General features: G+C 42.9%; 1 protein-coding gene across 1 annotated transcript in view; it reads left to right on the top strand.

Annotated features, from left to right (window-relative positions):
• The first annotated feature begins 11,771 nt into the window (after window positions 1-11,771).
• ENPEP (glutamyl aminopeptidase) overlaps window positions 11,772-18,719 on the top strand; it is a 102,698-nt gene continuing 95,750 nt past the window's right edge. Inside the window, exon 1 of the mRNA XM_075543922.1 lies at window positions 11,772-12,682. Within this exon, the coding sequence (XP_075400037.1) occupies window positions 12,081-12,682 (602 nt within the window). The 5' untranslated portion in view covers window positions 11,772-12,080. The remainder of the gene's footprint in view (window positions 12,683-18,719) is intronic.

The raw sequence follows: 18,719 nt of genomic DNA, 5'->3' as shown, positions 1-18,719 counted from the left end.
TAACTGTTAGGTGCCATTGACTCAGGTCTGACTCATACTGATTCTATGCATAGCAGAACAAAACACTACCAGATCCTGTGCCATGCTCACAATTGTTCCTAGGCTAGAGTCCATTGTTGGCAGCCACTGTGTCAATCCATATTGGTGAGGGCTTTCTTCTTTTTCTCGACCCTTCTATTTACTGAGAATAATGTTCTTTACTAAGGACCGGTGTGACACATATCTGAAGTATGTAAGACCAAGTCTCCCCATGCTTGACTCTAACAACATTCTGGCTATACTTCTTCCAAGACAGACTTGTTGGTTCCTTTGGAAGCCCATGGCACTCTCAATATTCCTTGCCAGCACCAAAATACAAGTGCATCGATTCCTCTTCAGTCTTCCTTGTTCAATGTCCAACATGCATAGGAGGCAATTGAAAATAACATGGTGCTGGTCAGGTGCACCATGGTCCTCAAAATCACCTCTTTACTTTTCAACACTCTAAGGAGGATTTGTGCAGCAGATTTACCTAAGGCAGCATGTCTTTGGATCTCGTGACTGCTGTATATATTTTTTACACAAGTAATTTAATATTGTATATATAACTTTCTGTTTATATTTGTGCTAGTCTGGGTAGATTACAGAAACAAATCCAGGGAGAATCTTATGTAAATAAGAAAGAGGTTAATATATAAGAGCAGTTAAATATTGAGGAAACGTCCCAGCCCAGTCCAGATCAAGTCCATAAGTCTGCTAATAGCCCATCTGTCCAATACCAATCTATAAAGCCCTCTTCTGACTCAAGAAACACATGTGATGATGCTGAATGCAAGAAGATCACAGGCCAGTGGTTTGGAAGTCTTCTGGGTCCAGTGTCATTGTAAGCATCTCTGCACTGGCAGGGCTCTCCATGTGACATCCACAATACTCAGCACAGCATCAGGGTAGACCCATGTGGCTTCTCCTCAGGGATGTCTCACAGGGAGTCAGTCTTGTCAGTAGAGAGTCTCCAAGGGAGCAAGTCAAGAGAGAGTGTGTCTCCTGCCTCTCCGGAGAAAAACATCATTTCCCAGAATTCTCAGGAGAAAGCCATGCCCACACAGAGGTCTCACTGGCTTTCTCCAGATTGACAGGTGTGGTAGATATATAATCATTTATCAATTTGAGCATTAAGAGTATAGGGGTGGAGCCTAGCTTGTCAATCAGATCATGGCCTTGGAGGCAGGAGATACTTCTCTCACTACTTCACTCCCTGGGAGGCATTGCAGCTGACAAGACACATGGAACTACCCTGAGCCATACAAGCCACGTGAATGCAACTAAACCGCAGAAGTGGAGAAGCCACAGAGAGACCCCTGCCAGAGCTGAGATGCTTGCACCGTCACTGGACCCAAAGACTTTCTACCCACTGGCTTGTGATCGTCCTGCATTCGGCACCATTGCCTGTGTTTTGTGAGTCTGAAGAGGACTTTATAGAGTAGTATAGGACATATGGGTTAATATCAGCCTTGTGGCCTTGGACTGGACTGGGTTGGGATGTTTTCTCAATGTTCAATTGCTCTTGTATATAAACCTCTTCCTTATACACATATGGGTGTGTTCATGGATTTGTTTCTCTAGTCTACCCAGATGAACACAACAGGCTAGACTCCACCCCTACACTCTTACTCCTCAGATTGACACCAGATTATGTAGCTACCACAACATTATTTACGTTATAGACATATATTGCATTATTTTCATTTTCTACATGAAGATTACATTGCTTAGCAATGAAAACAACCAAATACAGCATCATAAGAAAAGTGGGTTAATATTTCAGGAAGAAAAAATTCTTAAACATAAACGTAGTTCAATTTTAAAGGTATACCATAACTAATTTCAGAAATGAGTATTACTTTCTGTTTAAATATTCTTTGTCCTACCATTACATTCACTTATTCTGTATTTGCAGTATATATTAACCGCTTGTAAGAATTTGGCAGCATTCAAGGTAGCAGGAAATACTAATGAATTAGAAAATACAACGATCAAGCCTTTAAGACCCCAGACACTATATCTTTTGATAGCCGAGCAACAAGTGGCCATGTAGCTCAGAAACAACAAAGCCCACAGAGAAGAAACACACCAGCCGGTGCGATCACAAGGTGTCGAAGGGATCAGATATCAGCTATCATCAGAACAACAAATCTTACCATCGTGAATGAGGGGAGGAGTGTGGAGTGGAGACCCAAAACCCATTTGTCGACCAGTGGAGATCCCCTTGCCGAGGAGTCTCAAGGAGGAGACAGGGTGCGATGTAGCAACGATGAAAAATACAACTTTCCTCTAGTTCCTAAATGCTCCTTCCCCTTCCCCCCCAACTATCATGATCTCAATTCTACCTTGCAAGTCTGGCTAGAACAGAGGATTGACACTGGTACAGATAGGAACTGGAAACACAGGGAATCCAGAGCGGATGAACCCCTCAGGACCAGTGGTGTCAGTGGCGATACTGGAAGGGTAAAGGAAGGGTGGGTTGGAAAGGGGGAACCGATTTCAAGGATCTACATGTGACCTCCTCCCTGAGGGACAGACAACAGAAAAGTGGGTGAAGGGAGATGTCGGACAGATCAAGATATACAAAATAATAATTTATAAATTATCAAGGGTTCATGAGGAGGGGGAAGTCGGAAGGGAGGGGGGAAATGAGGAGCTGATGCCAGGGACTTAAGTGGAGAGCAAATGTTTTGAGAATGATGAGGGCAATCAATGTACAAATGTGCTTTACACAATTGATGTATGTATGGATTGTGATAAGAGTTGTATGAGCCCCTAATAGAATGATTTTAGAAAAGAAAAGAAAATACAACGAAAGGCTCTTATCTCAAAACTTAGTCCAATTGCCCTTGAGCTCCCTAGAGTTATGCTGCACAGACTTTTCAAGGCTACTTATTTGGAAGTAGATTTCAAGGCCTTTCTTCTGAGGTTGCTCCAGGCAGACTTGAACTTCCATCCTTTCAGTTAGCAGCAAGCAGATTACCTACATCATTTGTACTGCTCAGGGACTTCAATCTCAAAATACTTATTATGCCAAACTAATTTAAGAAAAATTCTTTAAAATAGCCACTAAATAAGCTTAAGACATGCCACAACATAAATTCTAGAGCCCCTTGGAAAATGAAAATATCACTTCCTCATATTGAGGTGAGTTTCTTCATCCAAATGCATTTGTGCCACACACTGTTGCAGGTATGAGGAGCACCAGCATGAGAGAGGCTCCAGCGCTCTAGGGCAGGGCCGGCAACCACGGCTCGGGGCATCTGGAGCCCTTTCAGCACTGATGTGTGGCTCTGAAGTAAAATCGAAAATGAGAATAAAACTACCATTGTTCCATTTAAAGTATATTATTCAGATAATGGTGATTTAACTTGTTTGTATGTATATATATGGCATATATATGGCACTCAAATAATATCTATGTGGCATATATATATATGGCACTCAAATAATTTTAATTCTTGTGCGGGACGAGATCGGTTTTACTGCCTCTGAAGTTTGCCAACCCCAAGTATAGAGCTGCTGACTAAAATAGTCACCACTCCCACATTTGAATATTGAGCACTCGAATCGGTCTGGTCCGTAACGGGTGCGTTATGAGTGTAAAACACTAGCGTTTGAAGGTTTACTATGAAAAAGGGAAAGGTAAAATGTAGCATTAATGACTTTTACATTGAGTGCATGCCACAATGATACTGTTCTAGATAGACTATGTAAATAAACATTGCAATCCATCCCACTTGTTTCTTTTTTTAAGTATGGTTATTTGAAAAGTTTAAATTACATATTGCCTCACACATATGTCTAGTAATTAGTTCTGCTCTGCATTTTAAAAATCTAAACCAGAAAATTACCCATTAAAGTCATATATATATGCATATCTATATTCATTTAAGATATCATATCATCTACATGGGAAATGGAAGCTGAAATTTTCAGGAACCTATAACATATCTATACGAATAGTCTGAGGGTTAGGAAAGCGCCTAGGCTGATCTCCAAGGGAGAATGCTTATAACATTGATAGAGAGAGTTTGGAAAGAAGTGGGAGACATACTGACTTTGGGACAATATTGATCTCTAGACAAACACAATGGCAGGTGATTGCGGAAAATACAAACGGACATAGGCAGGCAGTTTTTACCTTGAGTCTCAGGAAAACATATGACTTAGTGCTGACATTTGGGGGTTCTTCAAAAAGAGATGATGGTGGAAGTCATGATATTGAATTAGCCCAAAGACCTTCTTTTCCCCTCTCTTTCAGCTAGTTCACTATCAGTGGACTTCCAACCTTGGAGTCATTGGGCCAGCCACTGATCCTTGCAGTTCTACCTCTACCAGGCTATGACCCTCCCCCTTAATCTTCCTGCTTCCTGTTCATCAGCTACTGCTGCTACATGAGAAGGAATATACAGCTTACACCTGACTCGCGGACATGGACTGGACTGGTCTTACCCCCATCTATAACTCCACAAGCCGTCTCTTCTTTCTTTATGCACACACCCATAGAGCCTTCGCTGGTTTTGCTTCCCTAGAGAACACAGCCTAGCACGCAGGGCAAGGGAAGGAAAAGGACCCATTGGAAAAGACAGAACAGAGAGATATCAACCAAAGGATTGCAGTGCCATTGGAGTTAAGGAACTGAAGGCAGAAATGTTTCACCCTCCACCCCGACCCCCGCCATGCTGTTATCCGAGGCTCCCTTATGATATCATGGGATACAAACTGGGTCACTAACCACAAGGCGGGCCATTCTGAACCACCAGCGGCTCCGTGGGAGAAAGATGAGCCTTCTATTCCTGTAAGAGTTACAGTCTCAGAAACCCACAGGAGCAGTTCCACTCTGTCCTCTGGGGTCGCTGTGAGTCAGAATAGACTCCACGGTGGTGAGTGAGCTTGGGATGCTTTTATCTACAGGAGTTCATTCTTCATTCACTAGACACTTATTAAACACCTCCTCTCTGTCAGGTACAGTGAGAATTGCTGGCGATAGAACGGTAAACTAAGGTGTGGACAATAATATGGTGTAAAGGAAAGACCTGGTAGGCTAACTACACTTGATCTTAGCCAGAAGGCCGAGAAGCAATGTGACTCGCTACAAAAGCAACAAGAAAAACATAGAGATCATAAGGGTTCTGCATAAATGGCAAGCAGTGACCAGAGCTAGCGGCAAATCACAGCCTGCTGAGCAGGTTTCCGCAGAGCTGCCGAACAAAGCTGGACTACATTAAAAGGCCTAGGAATTCACTTCTGGAAATGAGCCAGTGAAAACCTTCAGGACACCAATGACTCAACCTGTAATTGATCTGCAACGGAGGGTGAAGATGCCACAGGTCTGGTCAGGATCTTGTTTCATTTCACTCCTTTGATTGTGCAGTCACTGTCTGTCAAGGGCAGACTTGACCATCGCTGACACTAGCCATCGATATAATAAAGACGATATAGCTCATGCTAATGGATGATTCTCAAAACATTTTTTCTACTTGCGCCCTTGGAATCAGCTCCTCGGTTTTTCCCCTTCCTCCCGGCGTCCTCTTCCTTCACAAACCCTTGATAATTTATGAATTATTATTATACAGTGGATAAAGGGAGAAGACAGAAGTTTATTCTTTGCACAGATCACGTCTGACTAGTGGTGTGGAGTTGGGGAGGAAACCCAGATTCCTTCCATCTGTGACTCCACCCTCTCGAATGTGAAATGTGGCATTTCAGACTATCCTGGGCAACTCCATCCAGCTGAGAGGCAAAGAAGACAGAGCAGAACCACAGAGGTGGTTCTGATAGGCAATGTCTGGAACAGCATATAGCACACGTCCACATTCTAGAAACCAAAAGCAGAATCACATTTCTACCACCAGGAAGGCTGAGAAACGTCCAGGTACGAAGCCAGGGGGAAAGGAGAATGTGTTTGGTGAACAATGAAGCCGTCAACATTAACAAGCTCAAGTTACCTTGGACCTTATATAGAATTTTGTATTTAATTATCATATTTGAATGCCGACATGGCTCCAATTTATAAGATTGTTAGGGGGAAATATCTATTGTTTTCTTGTACAGGCATTTTTTTTAGAGTCAATGTTATCAAGTTGTAAAACTAAAGAAAAGCAACAGATGAATTAGGAATTCTGCACCGAAAGACACACGTTCATTGCAAAAATTACTGTATAGTCAGTTGGGGAAATCAGTAGTGCCACCCATCAGAGATGTAGAACAAGATGAGTAACTGTTGTGACTGAAATCACAGACATGATTCACAGCATGAGCTTGTCACGAGAATTACCACAGGGAAATGGCCCAGCAGCCTTGCTAAATATGGGTAAAGTTGCTGCATGTCTATGACACTGCAGTTGAAACACAAGTCTCCAAGAACATTTACAAACCTTTATTAAAATAGTCTGAAATGGCTCCTTGGTCTCCATCACAAAAGGGAGACTACGAGGGCAGCGTCACTGTTTAACAAGTGTTGTGCCGTCGTGGCTCCTGGGCTTCCACCTTCAGATATCAGCCCGCGGCAAATGCGCTACCCGGCCACGTACACGAGAAAGTGTAACTGGACAGTCAAGGCGGAATGATGATGTTTTACTGCTCTTGGTCGAATGAGACACCTGACCATTGTATGCTGCAGATTCCGGCATGGATTCTGTGCAGGAATGATACCTAAGAGGGGAGCTGTTGAAGCGTCGGGTAAGGACCTCAACGCTCAGTTGGGCAGTAAGTGTTTTGATTTAAAGAAAACAGAGCAACAAACAGTTTACATTAAACCACCTTCTTGTTTCGTGCTTTGCTTTTTCTCTTGTTCTTTCAATAAGAGGCTTCTGAGTTGGTCTCAGAGACCCACAGGGGCAATTCTATCCTGTCCCATGCGGTCACTGTGTCAGAATTGACTCGATGGTAGTGAATTTGGTTTGGGAATCCTTGAACGAATAAGGTAAGTAGTAGTTACACTATTGAGCTTATGACACTTACTTCCGGATATCCCAAACACATAGAGGCATCCCGGGGCCATTGCATGATAAAAGCAATATAATGTGCATCTCAGCCTGGTGCACACTGGGGTGAGGGAATCTCCCAGTGTACTGACAAGCTTGAAGATCTGGCCATGGTACTGTGTTTTTCCTTAGAAATAATATTATAAATCCCTTTTAGTGTCTAGGCTAGATTCAAAGAGCCATAGAACCTATCCAAAGCGCCACACTCACGATCATAAAGTTGACATGGACTCCTAGAGATCCTATACGACAGGCTAAAGTTACCCCTGTGAGTTTTCAAGACTATAACTCTTTACAGGATAAGAAAAACCCACCGTTCCCCTGACGAACAGCTGGTGGTTTCAAACTGCTGCCCTTGTAGACAGCAGCCCAATGCTTAACCCCTAGGCCACCAGGCTTCCTTATATGACCTATAATGTCATATAAGGTCACAGAAAATTATTTAGGGGAAGGCTAGACTAGCCCTTAAATAATACTAAATTTATTCTCTGAGACTTGGAGATGGTGTGATGTGGTAAGTGAAAGCTGGGGCTATAAAAGCTTAATCAAAGGTTTGCTGGATGCATTAAAAAGATAACAAATATAAGACATCTGGCACCAAGTATATGCCATAAATATTAGTTCTAATTTTTTTTCTTTTGCCTCCCACCTCTTCTTTTCTTCCAGGTAATCTGAAATTACATTATTTGCTCACTGCTTCTGCGTTTGTAACTGATACGGCATCTTTGGGCGGTTGTTAGGTGCCATCGTCGGTTGCAACGCATAGTTCATTCACCTGAGGGACAAGAGAACGAAGCACTGCCTACTCCTGTCCCAGCCTCGCTGTGGTTTCTGTGTTGGAGGCCATGATGGCAGCCATTGTATCAATCCATCTCACAGATGGTCTTCTTTGGTTCTGCTGAGCCTCTACTCTACCAAGCATTATGCCCCTTTCCAGAGACAGGTCTTTTCTCATTACGTGTCCAAAACATGTGAGGCAAAGTCTTGCCATCTTGCTTCACAGGTGCATTCTGGGTGTGCTTCTTCCCAAACAGATTTGTTTGTTCTTCTGGCAGCCCTTGGTAATTTCAATGCTCTTTACCAGGATCATAATTCAAAAACATAGGCTCTTCTTGGCGTAGGTCCTCCTTATTCATTGTAAAGCGTTCACGTGCATATAAGATTATTAAAACACCATGACTTGGATCAAGGGCACTTTAGTTCTCAAGGTGAGATCTTTGCTTTCTTAGCTAATACTTTAAAGAGGCCTTTTCCCAGGCTATTTGCCTTATCCAACATACATCATCCATATTCTTGCCTGCTGTTGCCATGAGCATCAATTGTCAATGTAAGTAAAATGAAACCCTTGACAATTACAACTTACAAATACATAGTATATTTTTTCAAATTGGAATTAATCTGAAGATAAATGACAAATGAATGGTATCAAGCATAGCTGTTTGCAGGAGTTTAAGGAATTGATCGTTGGAGTCGGGCTATCAGTGAAGGCTTGCTTACTTGGGAGAGATGTGAGTTATTAGGTCCTAAGAATGGATTAAAGAAGAAGAAGAATTTAAACAAGAACAGAATCTCAGCACTGACAAAGGTCTTGTCATAGTACAGTGTAATATATATTTGTAAGACTATGCTTTAACCAAGTAAGAGTTGCCATTTAATGTGATTGAACTTTTTTTGTGTGTGTGGAAAATTCTAAAAGTGATTTTGAGGATCTAGGAGCCCTGATGGCGTAGGGGTTATAAATTGTCCTGCTAACTGTAAGGTCAGCAGTTTGACATCACCCGCAGTTCTTCCAGAGAAATACAAGTCTTTCTACTCCCACAAAAGGTTAAGAATTACCATCTTGGAAACCCACGGGGGCAGTTCTACCCTGTCCTCTAGGGCTGTGAGTTGGCCTGGACTCAATGGCAGAGTTCAGTAGAAGGGGCATGGGGCTTGGATACCATGAACCCCACCTCAAAGTAAATTACCTCACTAAAGAGTTTTCCATAGTGCAATGGAAACATGGAAGTTGGTATAAAAAGCCAGAGAAGGTGCTAAGGAAGAAAACAGTGTTGGAGTCTGTGGAAGTCTGCTGGATTCTGACTAAGCAAATCCATGTGTGCAGAGCAGAACTATATACTCCATCAGGTTTTTGTGTCTGTGACCTTCATGAGACACCTCGTTGGGGTTGTGGCCCTTTGTATAAGAGGGAGACAGACCAGTGCTGAGTGCTCTTGCCCACAGGATCTGAGTCCTGTGTCTGGCTTATTGATAGGACTGTTCTGTTGTCTGCCGATCCGATCCCAGGAGTCATTAGCATACTGCTGAACTCAGATTCATTTGGCAAACCCTGGGTTCAACTTCCCTCTGGATCCACCAACCTTTGGTCCCCCTGCTTCTTGACCCTGCTTCCTGTTCACCAGCTTCCGCAACTACATGAGTCAGAAGATGTCTCCAGTTTACATCTGGCGTACAGACTTGAGCTGAACTGTACTTACGTACTTCTTTACAACTGTGCAAGTCATTTCTTTATATAAATCTCTTTCTGGACACAAGCACATACAAACATCACTGGGATTGCTTCTGTATAAAACCCAGGCCAACACGTGGCTGTTTCAGTCATTTCTATCACACTCCTTTCTACCCTTTGGCAGCTCCTGATAGATCAAGTAAGTTAGTGCTGGCCAGTGAGACGGTAGGGAAAACCTGCTGTGAGAAAAGAACTGTCACCACATCCTTCCAGATGGTCTTTTCAGCAAAAGGCCTAAAATTCAGGAAGTTGGTAGGCAAATTTAAATATACCACATATACTCTAGTATAAACCGACCCGAATATCAGCCAAGGCACCTAATTTTATCACAAAAACTGCATAAAACATGTGCATAAAAACTCGGTTTATACACTAGTATATACAGTACTGTGATATCAAAACACCTAAGATTGCTACAGAATGGGAAATTAACAAGTACAGCATGGAGCCATAATTCAGAAAGCATAACCATCTTTCATTTCATTGTTTTCCTCTGACCACTATTATATGGGGGGGAAAGAAATGTTACAAAGCAAAATGGAACTCTTTCCTCTGAAAGTTTTAAAAATCTGTCTCGTTTGTTGGTTTCATTTGAAGTTGCAAACAATACCAATCAGCATTTTTCTACGTAGATTCTCAGGATAATAACTTCCTCAAAAGGTGGCTGTGTGGATTGAATTGAGTCCTTCAAAAATAGGTGTGATAAATCCTAACCCCTATACCTATTATTAGAATCCCATTTGTGACTAGGCTTTATTTGTGATGCTTAAAGACCATTATGAAACCCAATCAAACCCACTGCCTTGAGTCAATTCCGACTCATAGCAACACGCTAGGCCAGAGTCGAATGTTCTGTAGGGTTTGTTTTTCAGAGAATGGAAGCAGTGTTCTGTCATGATTAGCTTTATAGACTTTAGATTCAAACAACCGGAGTACAAATCCCAATTCTATTGTTTTATAGTGGTGTGACTTTGAGCAAACGAGTCAACCTTTCTAAAACTCAACATCCGCATCTCTAAAACGGACAGCAGAGTGGGAAGCAATCTCAAGTGTTTGCTCAGAAAACTTAAATGATAATCTTCATAGGGACCTTGCCCAGGGCCTGGCATGTAGAAAATCTACTCCAAATTTGTCATTATTGTATTGTTATTAAAATGTATTCTTCTTCTATATCTAAGCTGATGATAAACATAGAGGTCATTATTGTTATCTTTCCCTCCAACTTGATCGTTTGGAAGCAGCAACTTTGCACTGCTAATGAACTCTCTATAGACCAACTTTCATACCAAGAAACTATTCCAAACCTGAGCTGCTACAGTCAAGCTGAAAAAACAAACAAAACAAAACAAAAACCTCACTTGAAAAAAAAAAAAAAGCACAAACTCACTGGGGAACCCAGCGTAGAGTACCTTCCATTTCTGTTTGTCGTCTGACCTTTTTCTTTCTCTTTCCCTCTTTTTTTTTTATGCTTCTTAACTTCACAAGCTAATCTGTCCCAGAAGAAGTGAGGCCTGAGTGCTCCTTCAAAGGATGGCAAGCCTGCTTATCACTTACTTTGGGCATCGAGTCAGGAGAGAGCAGTCCCTGGAGAAGGTCATCAGGTTTGGGCAGCGAAACAGAGAGCTAGCTTAGACAGAAAGGGGTTGACACTATGGCTGCGACAACGGGCCCACAGGGACAGGAACCCTGGTAAGGAGAGCAGGGCAGGCCAGTGTTCTGTTCTGTTGTACATAAGATTGCTATGGGTCAGAAGCAACTCAATGGCACCTCACAACAAGAACACCTTCACTATCACGTGGGCTGATGTTCGTATGTTCCCCCCTCTGCTTACCTGAATATCAAATGAATGGACTTACAGTTACTTGGTTATGCTCTGTCCCAGGTCCCTGATTCAGTTAATATTGACTGCATCTCTGAGCAGTCCTTTAAATGTCCCCAGCGACTCCTAGCACCCAGCCCCACGATGTGACTCTCCCGAAGATGTGGCACTGAACATTTACCCCACACGTTTGATATGCTACCTGGTGGGATAGCTGAACTCCAAAAACCCGCTTGGTTGAGAGACTGCTGACACAGCAAAAATAATTCATAAACCTGGTTGCAAAGGTTGAAACCTCTTTCCCAGAGACTCTCTTCCTGAAAGCTGCCGACAGAGCTTTTGGCAACAGATGAACATCTGTTTGGCGGATAAACTAAGCCTGGTTTTATATTTAACTCACTCCGGCGCGGGAGGAGTAAGGGCGGGGATGTGTTGCTTATAAGGGGAACTGTCACAGTTTTCTCCTCAGTCCTCTCCCTCCCACTCAGCTCCTCTTACGGACTCCCTTTCCCTCCCCCTCCCTTTGCATTCATCCTTGAGGGGGTGTGGGGGGGAGGAAACCTGAAGACAGTGGAGAAGTTCCCCCCCAGGAGCCAGTGGTGTGGAGAAAGCGAAAAGCAGCGGTGTGGAGAAAGCGAAAACAGACTGCCGGGGAATCCTTCCAACTTCAAAAGGAAGTCGACCGGCGTGACTTTAAATTTAGCATCCTTGCAAGTGGGCACGCTCGACTTGGAAAGGAAACATGAACTTTGCGGAGAGAGAAGACTCCAAGAGATACTGCATTCGAACAAAACATGTGGCCATCATCTGTGCGGTGGTGGTGGGCGTGGGATTGATAGTGGGACTTTCCGTGGGCTTGACCAGGTCCTGCGAGTCCGGGGGAGAATCTACTGCTCCTTCCCCCAGCCCCCCCACTGCGAAGCCTCCCCAGGACCTGGGAGCCTGCCCTGCCAGCGACGATGACAATGGAGGGTGGACCAGTTTCAGGTTGCCGGACTTCCTCCACCCTGTGCACTATGATCTGGAGCTGAAGCCCCTCATGGAGGAGGACACCTACTCCGGCTCCGTGACCATCTCCATCAACGTGACCGCGCCCACCCGCCACCTGTGGCTGCACCTCCGGGAGACGCGCATCACGAAGCCCCCCGTGCTGAAGAAGCCCACCGGGGAGCAGGTGCCCGTCAGGCGGTGTTTTGAGTACAAAAAGCAGGAGTACGTGGTGGTGGAAGCTGCGGAGGAGCTCCCCAGCAGTGACTACCTCCTGACCTTGGAGTTCGCAGGCTGGCTGAACGGCTCCCTCGTGGGGTTTTACCGAACAACATACGTGGAAAAAGGCGTAATCAAGTAAATATCAATGTTGCCTTAACTCTTTCCCAACTCACTCCTGGCTGCTCTCCGTTTCTTTCCCTTTCCTTTCATCTCCAACTTTTCTTGAGGGTGTGGGCCTCATCTCTACTTGTACTCGGGTTCAAATCTATTTGTCTGGGAGGCAAAAGGGGGAAAAAAAGGACTTGCCCTACTATGTTTTAGTTCGAGAGTAGTGAGCGATCCACATTGAATCAAAAGTTAATGTAAGCCTTTCATTCCCAAGGGAGCCGTAATGACACACTCGATCTGTTTCTTTCTATTTACGCAAGCTGCTTCCGATTTAAAAAATACTTGTGTGAGCCGTTTCACACTGGTAATATTCTTGGGCAATCTGGTGGTGATTTTAAATTGAACTTGCCCATGAGATTGCACTAGATTTAACTGAAAAGTTGATGAATGTCAACTACTTTGTCTGTTCCATGGGAGAAGAGGCCACCCATTAGTAATTGTATGCCATACGCGCATCCACAAGAGGGCCTCCAAAGGTTCATGGGAAAATTACATCTTCTGATCTCATGCTCCATGCCTGCCCCCCCCCCACGTTTTTTTAACCACCACCATCACTATGCATGCTTTGGGGATGGGGGGGGGGGGTGGGGCAGGGGGAGTCCCTGGTGGTAAAATGATTAAGAAACTCAGCTACTAACTGGAAAATTGGAAAGACTTGACAATCAACTTCCCCAAAAGTCTCTGGAGCACCACGAGTCAGAATCTACTTGATGGCAAATTTTCATTCAAGAAATGGATTTTTTAAAACATTTTATTAGGGACTCATACAACTCTTATCACAATCCACACATAACATCAATTGTATAAAGCACATCTGTACATGCTTTGCCCTAATCATTCTCAAAGCATTTGCTCTCCACTTAAGCCCTTTGCATCAGGTCCTCTTTTTTCCCCTCCCTCCCCGCTCGCCCCTCCCTCATGAGCCCTTGATAATTCATAAATTATTATTTTGTCATATCTTGCCCTTTCCAGCGTCTCCCTTCACCCCCTTTTCTGTTGTCCGTCCCCCAGGGAGGAGGTCACATGTAGATCCTTGTAATCGTTTCCCACTTTCCAACCCATTCACCCTCTACCCTTCCAGTATTGCCCCTCACACCCCTAGTCCTGAAGGTATCATCCACCCTGGATTCCCTGTGTCTCCAGCTCCTATCTGCACCAGTGTACAACCTCTGCCCTATCCAGTCCTGCAAGGTAGAATTCGGATCATGGTAGTGGGGGATGGGGGGGGGAGGAAGCATTTAGGAACTGGAAGAAAGCTGTATTCTTCATTGGTGCTACATTGCACCCTGACTGACTCATCTCCTCCTCTAGATCCCTCTGTGAGGGGATCTCCAGTGGCCAACAAATGGGCTTTGGGTCTCTACTCTGCATTTCCCCCTTCATTCACTGTGGTAAGATTTCTTTTTTTTTGGGGGGGGGGGATGATGATGATGATGCCTTATATACCTCATGATCACACAGGCTGGTGTGCTTCTTCCATGTGGGCTTTGTTGCTTCTGAGCTAGATGGCCGCTTGTTCACCTTCAAGCCTTTAAGAACCCAGACACTATCTCTTTTGATAGCCGGGCACCATCAGCTTTCTTCACCACATTTACTTATTCACCCGCTTTGGCTTCAGCAGTTGTGTCAGGAGGGTGAGCATCGTAGAGTGCCAATTTAATAGAAGAAAGTATCCATGCATTGAGGGAGTGCTTGAGTGGAGGCCCAAGGTCCTTCCGCCACAGGAAATGGATCTTATCGACTGTGCAATGTTTTGTTGCATAGCTGCATTATTAAGTTTTGAAACTAGTTCTCTAATGTTCGACCTTTGAGTTGCGTCCAGTATTTTATTATTTTCGACAAGCAAGTATCAAGCAGAGTGCAGGAGTCTATCTTTATGCTACTTCCTTGGGTTAGAATATTTTCCTGCAAGTATAAGTGCACAAAGACATGAGTATATCAAGCTATTTCGTTTATTATAGGAACAATGCACTTTAATTGTGCAAAATAAAAATTTATGTCAAGAGTTAAACTTCATTCATAAACTGTCATCCCAATACAGACACTGTTACTTTCAGGTGGGTGCTCATCTAATATTTTATCTGCACATGAAGGAACATGGCATTGTTTTGCATTACATATTATTACGTAACATTCTTTTCCAATATATTATCAACAGTACAATGTCACTTAATATTCTTCCAAAAATGTGGCAATGGTTGTATCTACTATGTGACAATAATGTAATTTATTCAACTTTTACTTTAAATTTGATCACTATTTTTTGCTTAAACTAACCAAGCCCACACAGAAGGAGCACACCAGCCTGTGTGATTGAAGGATTGTAAATATAATCCAAGACCAGAGTAGGGGATTGTATTAGAGCTTAAATGCTGAGTACCTGGTTTGCAGAAGACGATGGATGACAGTGAAAACCCAAAATCCATGTGCAGAGTCCCATGGGCAATAGGCCTCATTGAATCCCATCACACCCTTAACCAGGGATATGAATAGTCTTGCTCTCAGACAGAGTGTATCAAAAAGTGAATTAATGTAGATATAGTTAGGTTAAATTTTAACAGCTTATCATTTATTTTCCCTTTTGACCCATTTTTAATTTATTCTAGTTTTTATTATTTTCTGCTTCCTTTTGGATGGAGGTTTACCTGTATTTTATTTTATTATTATTTAGGGGTAGTTTGTGTGATTTTCTTTATATAAAATCCAGGATATATAAATCTATAGAGACATTAACTAGAATAATAGTTTCTCAGGATTGTGGCAGAGGAGACTGGAAGGAAATGGGGAAAGTTAATGACAATGAGTTTGAAAATGAAGAAAATATTCTAAAATTGATCAATTTATTGTGGTAATGATTGCGCAACTCTCTTTAATATACTCAAACCTACTGAATGGTTTTGTACATAAATCATATGACCATGAACATGTTAAAAAACAAAATACCTGTGAGAATTCAATGACAGCTTTAGAAGTAATTATTTATAAGTATGTAATATTTTTATAGGAAAATTCCTTGGAAATTGACCTAACCTACACATGTATGCACCTGAATATATATGCTTATATGTATTATATGCACACAAAATATTTTTATTTATATGTCTCCAAGCTGGTTTTCAAATAGCGTGTCCATAATTGCATTCTCACCAGTAGTCAGTCAAAGTGCCATGAAGCTGGCTTCTCCTTACAGGAACCTCGTGTACAAAGACACATAGAACACTGCAAGGCCCTGCACCAATCTCACTAATGATAAAATCCTTTCTTTTTTTTAACATCTGCAATTTGATAGAGGAAAAGGCATATTATTCTGAAGAATATTCATCTTAAGGAGAGTGTACATGAAATGTATTCATGTAAAGTGAAAATGAGTCAAAACATTCACATTATTTCAAATCTGCTTGTTGGGTTGTGAAGGCAATACAAATTTCATCTGAATAAACCCTGAGGAATATTTTATTAAAATTTTACACTTTATCTGATAAAGCCTTTGACATTGAGTCTACTCCAACTCATAGTGACCTTATAGGACAGAGTAGAACTGCTTCATAGAATTTCCAAGCTTCTCAATCTTTCCAGAGGCCAACTGCCACATCGATGTCCCTCAGATCCACCAGTGAGTTGGGACACCTGACCTTTTGATTCACAGCCAAGCGCTTAACCACTGCATCACCACGGTTCCTTTTAAACCCTATCCAACCAAGTAACCAAACCCATTGCCATCAAGTTGATTCCAACTCGTTTCTATCCTGTAGAGGATTTTGGAGTCTAAATCTTTTCAGAAGTAGACCGCCTCATTTTCTCCCACAGAGCAGTGGGTAGTTTTGAACCTCCATCCTTGCAGATGGAAGCCCAATTCCTAATCCACTGTGCTACCAAGTCTCTTATGTAAATTATAGAATCGCCAAACTTGTAAAAAATTCATAATAAATCTGTTATATACTTTATTTTTTTAAGTTTTACATAGTAAATTATATATTATTCAATCTGACTGGTGGATTTTCCTGGGCCAGTTAATTTTCTCACATAATACATACCCCCAAATGAACACTCTGAAAGTGAAACTCTGAGCACTCAGCCTTCGGAAAATACCAATTAACAAAGAATTGGCCGGGAAAGAGGGGCTCCGCTCTGTTCTCGTCGAGAGTCGGCGTTCCCGAGTCCCCGTGTTTTCATTGGCAGCAGTGAGGCTTTCTCCATTACACAGCTCACCTTTTGCTGCTCACGTGGTTCTGGGACAACTCTGGAACATACTCGGTAACCTCATTGAGGTTAACTGGAATGCATTTTTGTTTGTCTTGGTATGAAATAATCCAAGCATGGGAGAAGAGTGCATTATGCTGGTTTTCCAGGCTGTGAGTTATTGCATGTTGACAAGGAAGGCCTCCAGGGCTTCTCCTTCGCAGGGTCAGTACAAGAACGGCACCAGTGAGCTCTCCAGACTCTCTCGTGAACTTTCTGCTACACGACATTCATACAAGTAAAACGCTCTTGGCTTTCCAATGTCATCATAGCGATGCATTTGACAAGAGCAACCCAATGATATTTCTGCTTCGATATACAAGTGTACTCTCGGATTGACTATTAGCTGTACGAGCTATTATAATTGCAAGCACAGCATAAACCAGACAGGATTGTCCTCAGTAGTAACCCAAATAATTTCATATCTGCTAGCACTGCCAAGATTTGAACTTCAAAATTAAGAGCAGAGGGTAGAGAAGGTGAAGCCAGTTTACAGTTGCCAAGCAACCGTATTCATTTTGTCACCAGGCTGATGGGTTTGGGAGGAAAGGGGTTAGGGGACAAAGCAACTCTTCTATTGATCCTTCTCTTCCTATTCCCTGATCTAGGACTTAGTGTTGAAGGAAATGGCTCTAAACGAGGAGAAGCATTGGAATGATACCCTGCCAAACAGACTACTCTCCATTCCCCCACACTCTTCCTTCCCTATGTTTCCGGAAGGATTCCCACTTGTTCTCTCTCGAACCAGAACTCCGTTCTGCTCTAATCTGCCAAGCACATCATTTTCTTTTTCCTCTCCAAGGTTCAGCATTTCCTCCTCAACATTTGATTTGTTCTTACATAGCACATCCCAAAGGATGCTCCATGCAGCTTTAATGTATGAGCGCTTTATCGATCACAAAACAAGGCCTCATTGCTGTGTCATCAGTTCTAACTCTTCACTCTACAGGACAGAGTTGAACCACCCCTGAGAATTTTCCAAGGTTGAAAACTCCACCCAAGCTGTCTGCCATATCTTTCGCTGCCTACTTCCTGTTTAGCAGATGTGCTCTTAAACACTGAGAAAAAAGGAGGGGGGCGGGGAGAAGGATTCTGTGGCCAGGATATTTGGGATATAATGATAAATGCAAACTCTGGGTCTTTGTTTTTGTTTGTTTTTATTTTTTAAATCATTTTAAAATATTTGCTCTCCACCTAAGCCCCAGGCATCAGCTCCTCATTTCCCCTCCCTCCCCACTTCTGCCTCCCTCACGAATACTTGATAATTTATAAATTATTATTTTGTCATGTCTTGCACTATCCGACGTCTTCCTTCACCCACTTTTCTATTGTCCGTCCCCCAGGGAGGAGGTTATATGTAGATCCTTTTCATTGGTTCCCCCTTTCCACTCCACCCCCTCTCCACCCTTCAGTATCGCCACTCTCACCACTGGTCCTGAAGGCATTATCTGCTCTGGATTCCCTGTGTTTCCAGTTCCTATCTGTACCAGTGTACATTCTCTGGTCTAGCCAGATTTGTAAGGTGGAATTGGGATCATGATAGGGGGTGGGGGAGAGAAAAAGCATTAAAGAACTAGAGGAAAGTTGTATGTTTCATCATTGCTACACTGCACCCTGACTGGCTCATCTCCTCCCCTCGACCTTTCTTAAAGGGATGTACAGTTGCCTACAGATGGGCTCCACCCCACACTCCCCCTCATTCACAATGATTTTTTTTTGTTCTGATGATGCCTGATACCTGATCCCTTTGACACCTTGTGATCAC

The sequence above is a fragment of the Tenrec ecaudatus genome, chromosome 3 (genome assembly GCF_050624435.1).
Source record: "Tenrec ecaudatus isolate mTenEca1 chromosome 3, mTenEca1.hap1, whole genome shotgun sequence".
NCBI lineage: Eukaryota > Metazoa > Chordata > Mammalia > Afrosoricida > Tenrecidae > Tenrec > Tenrec ecaudatus.
This window is presented reverse-complemented; position numbering and strand designations above follow the sequence as displayed.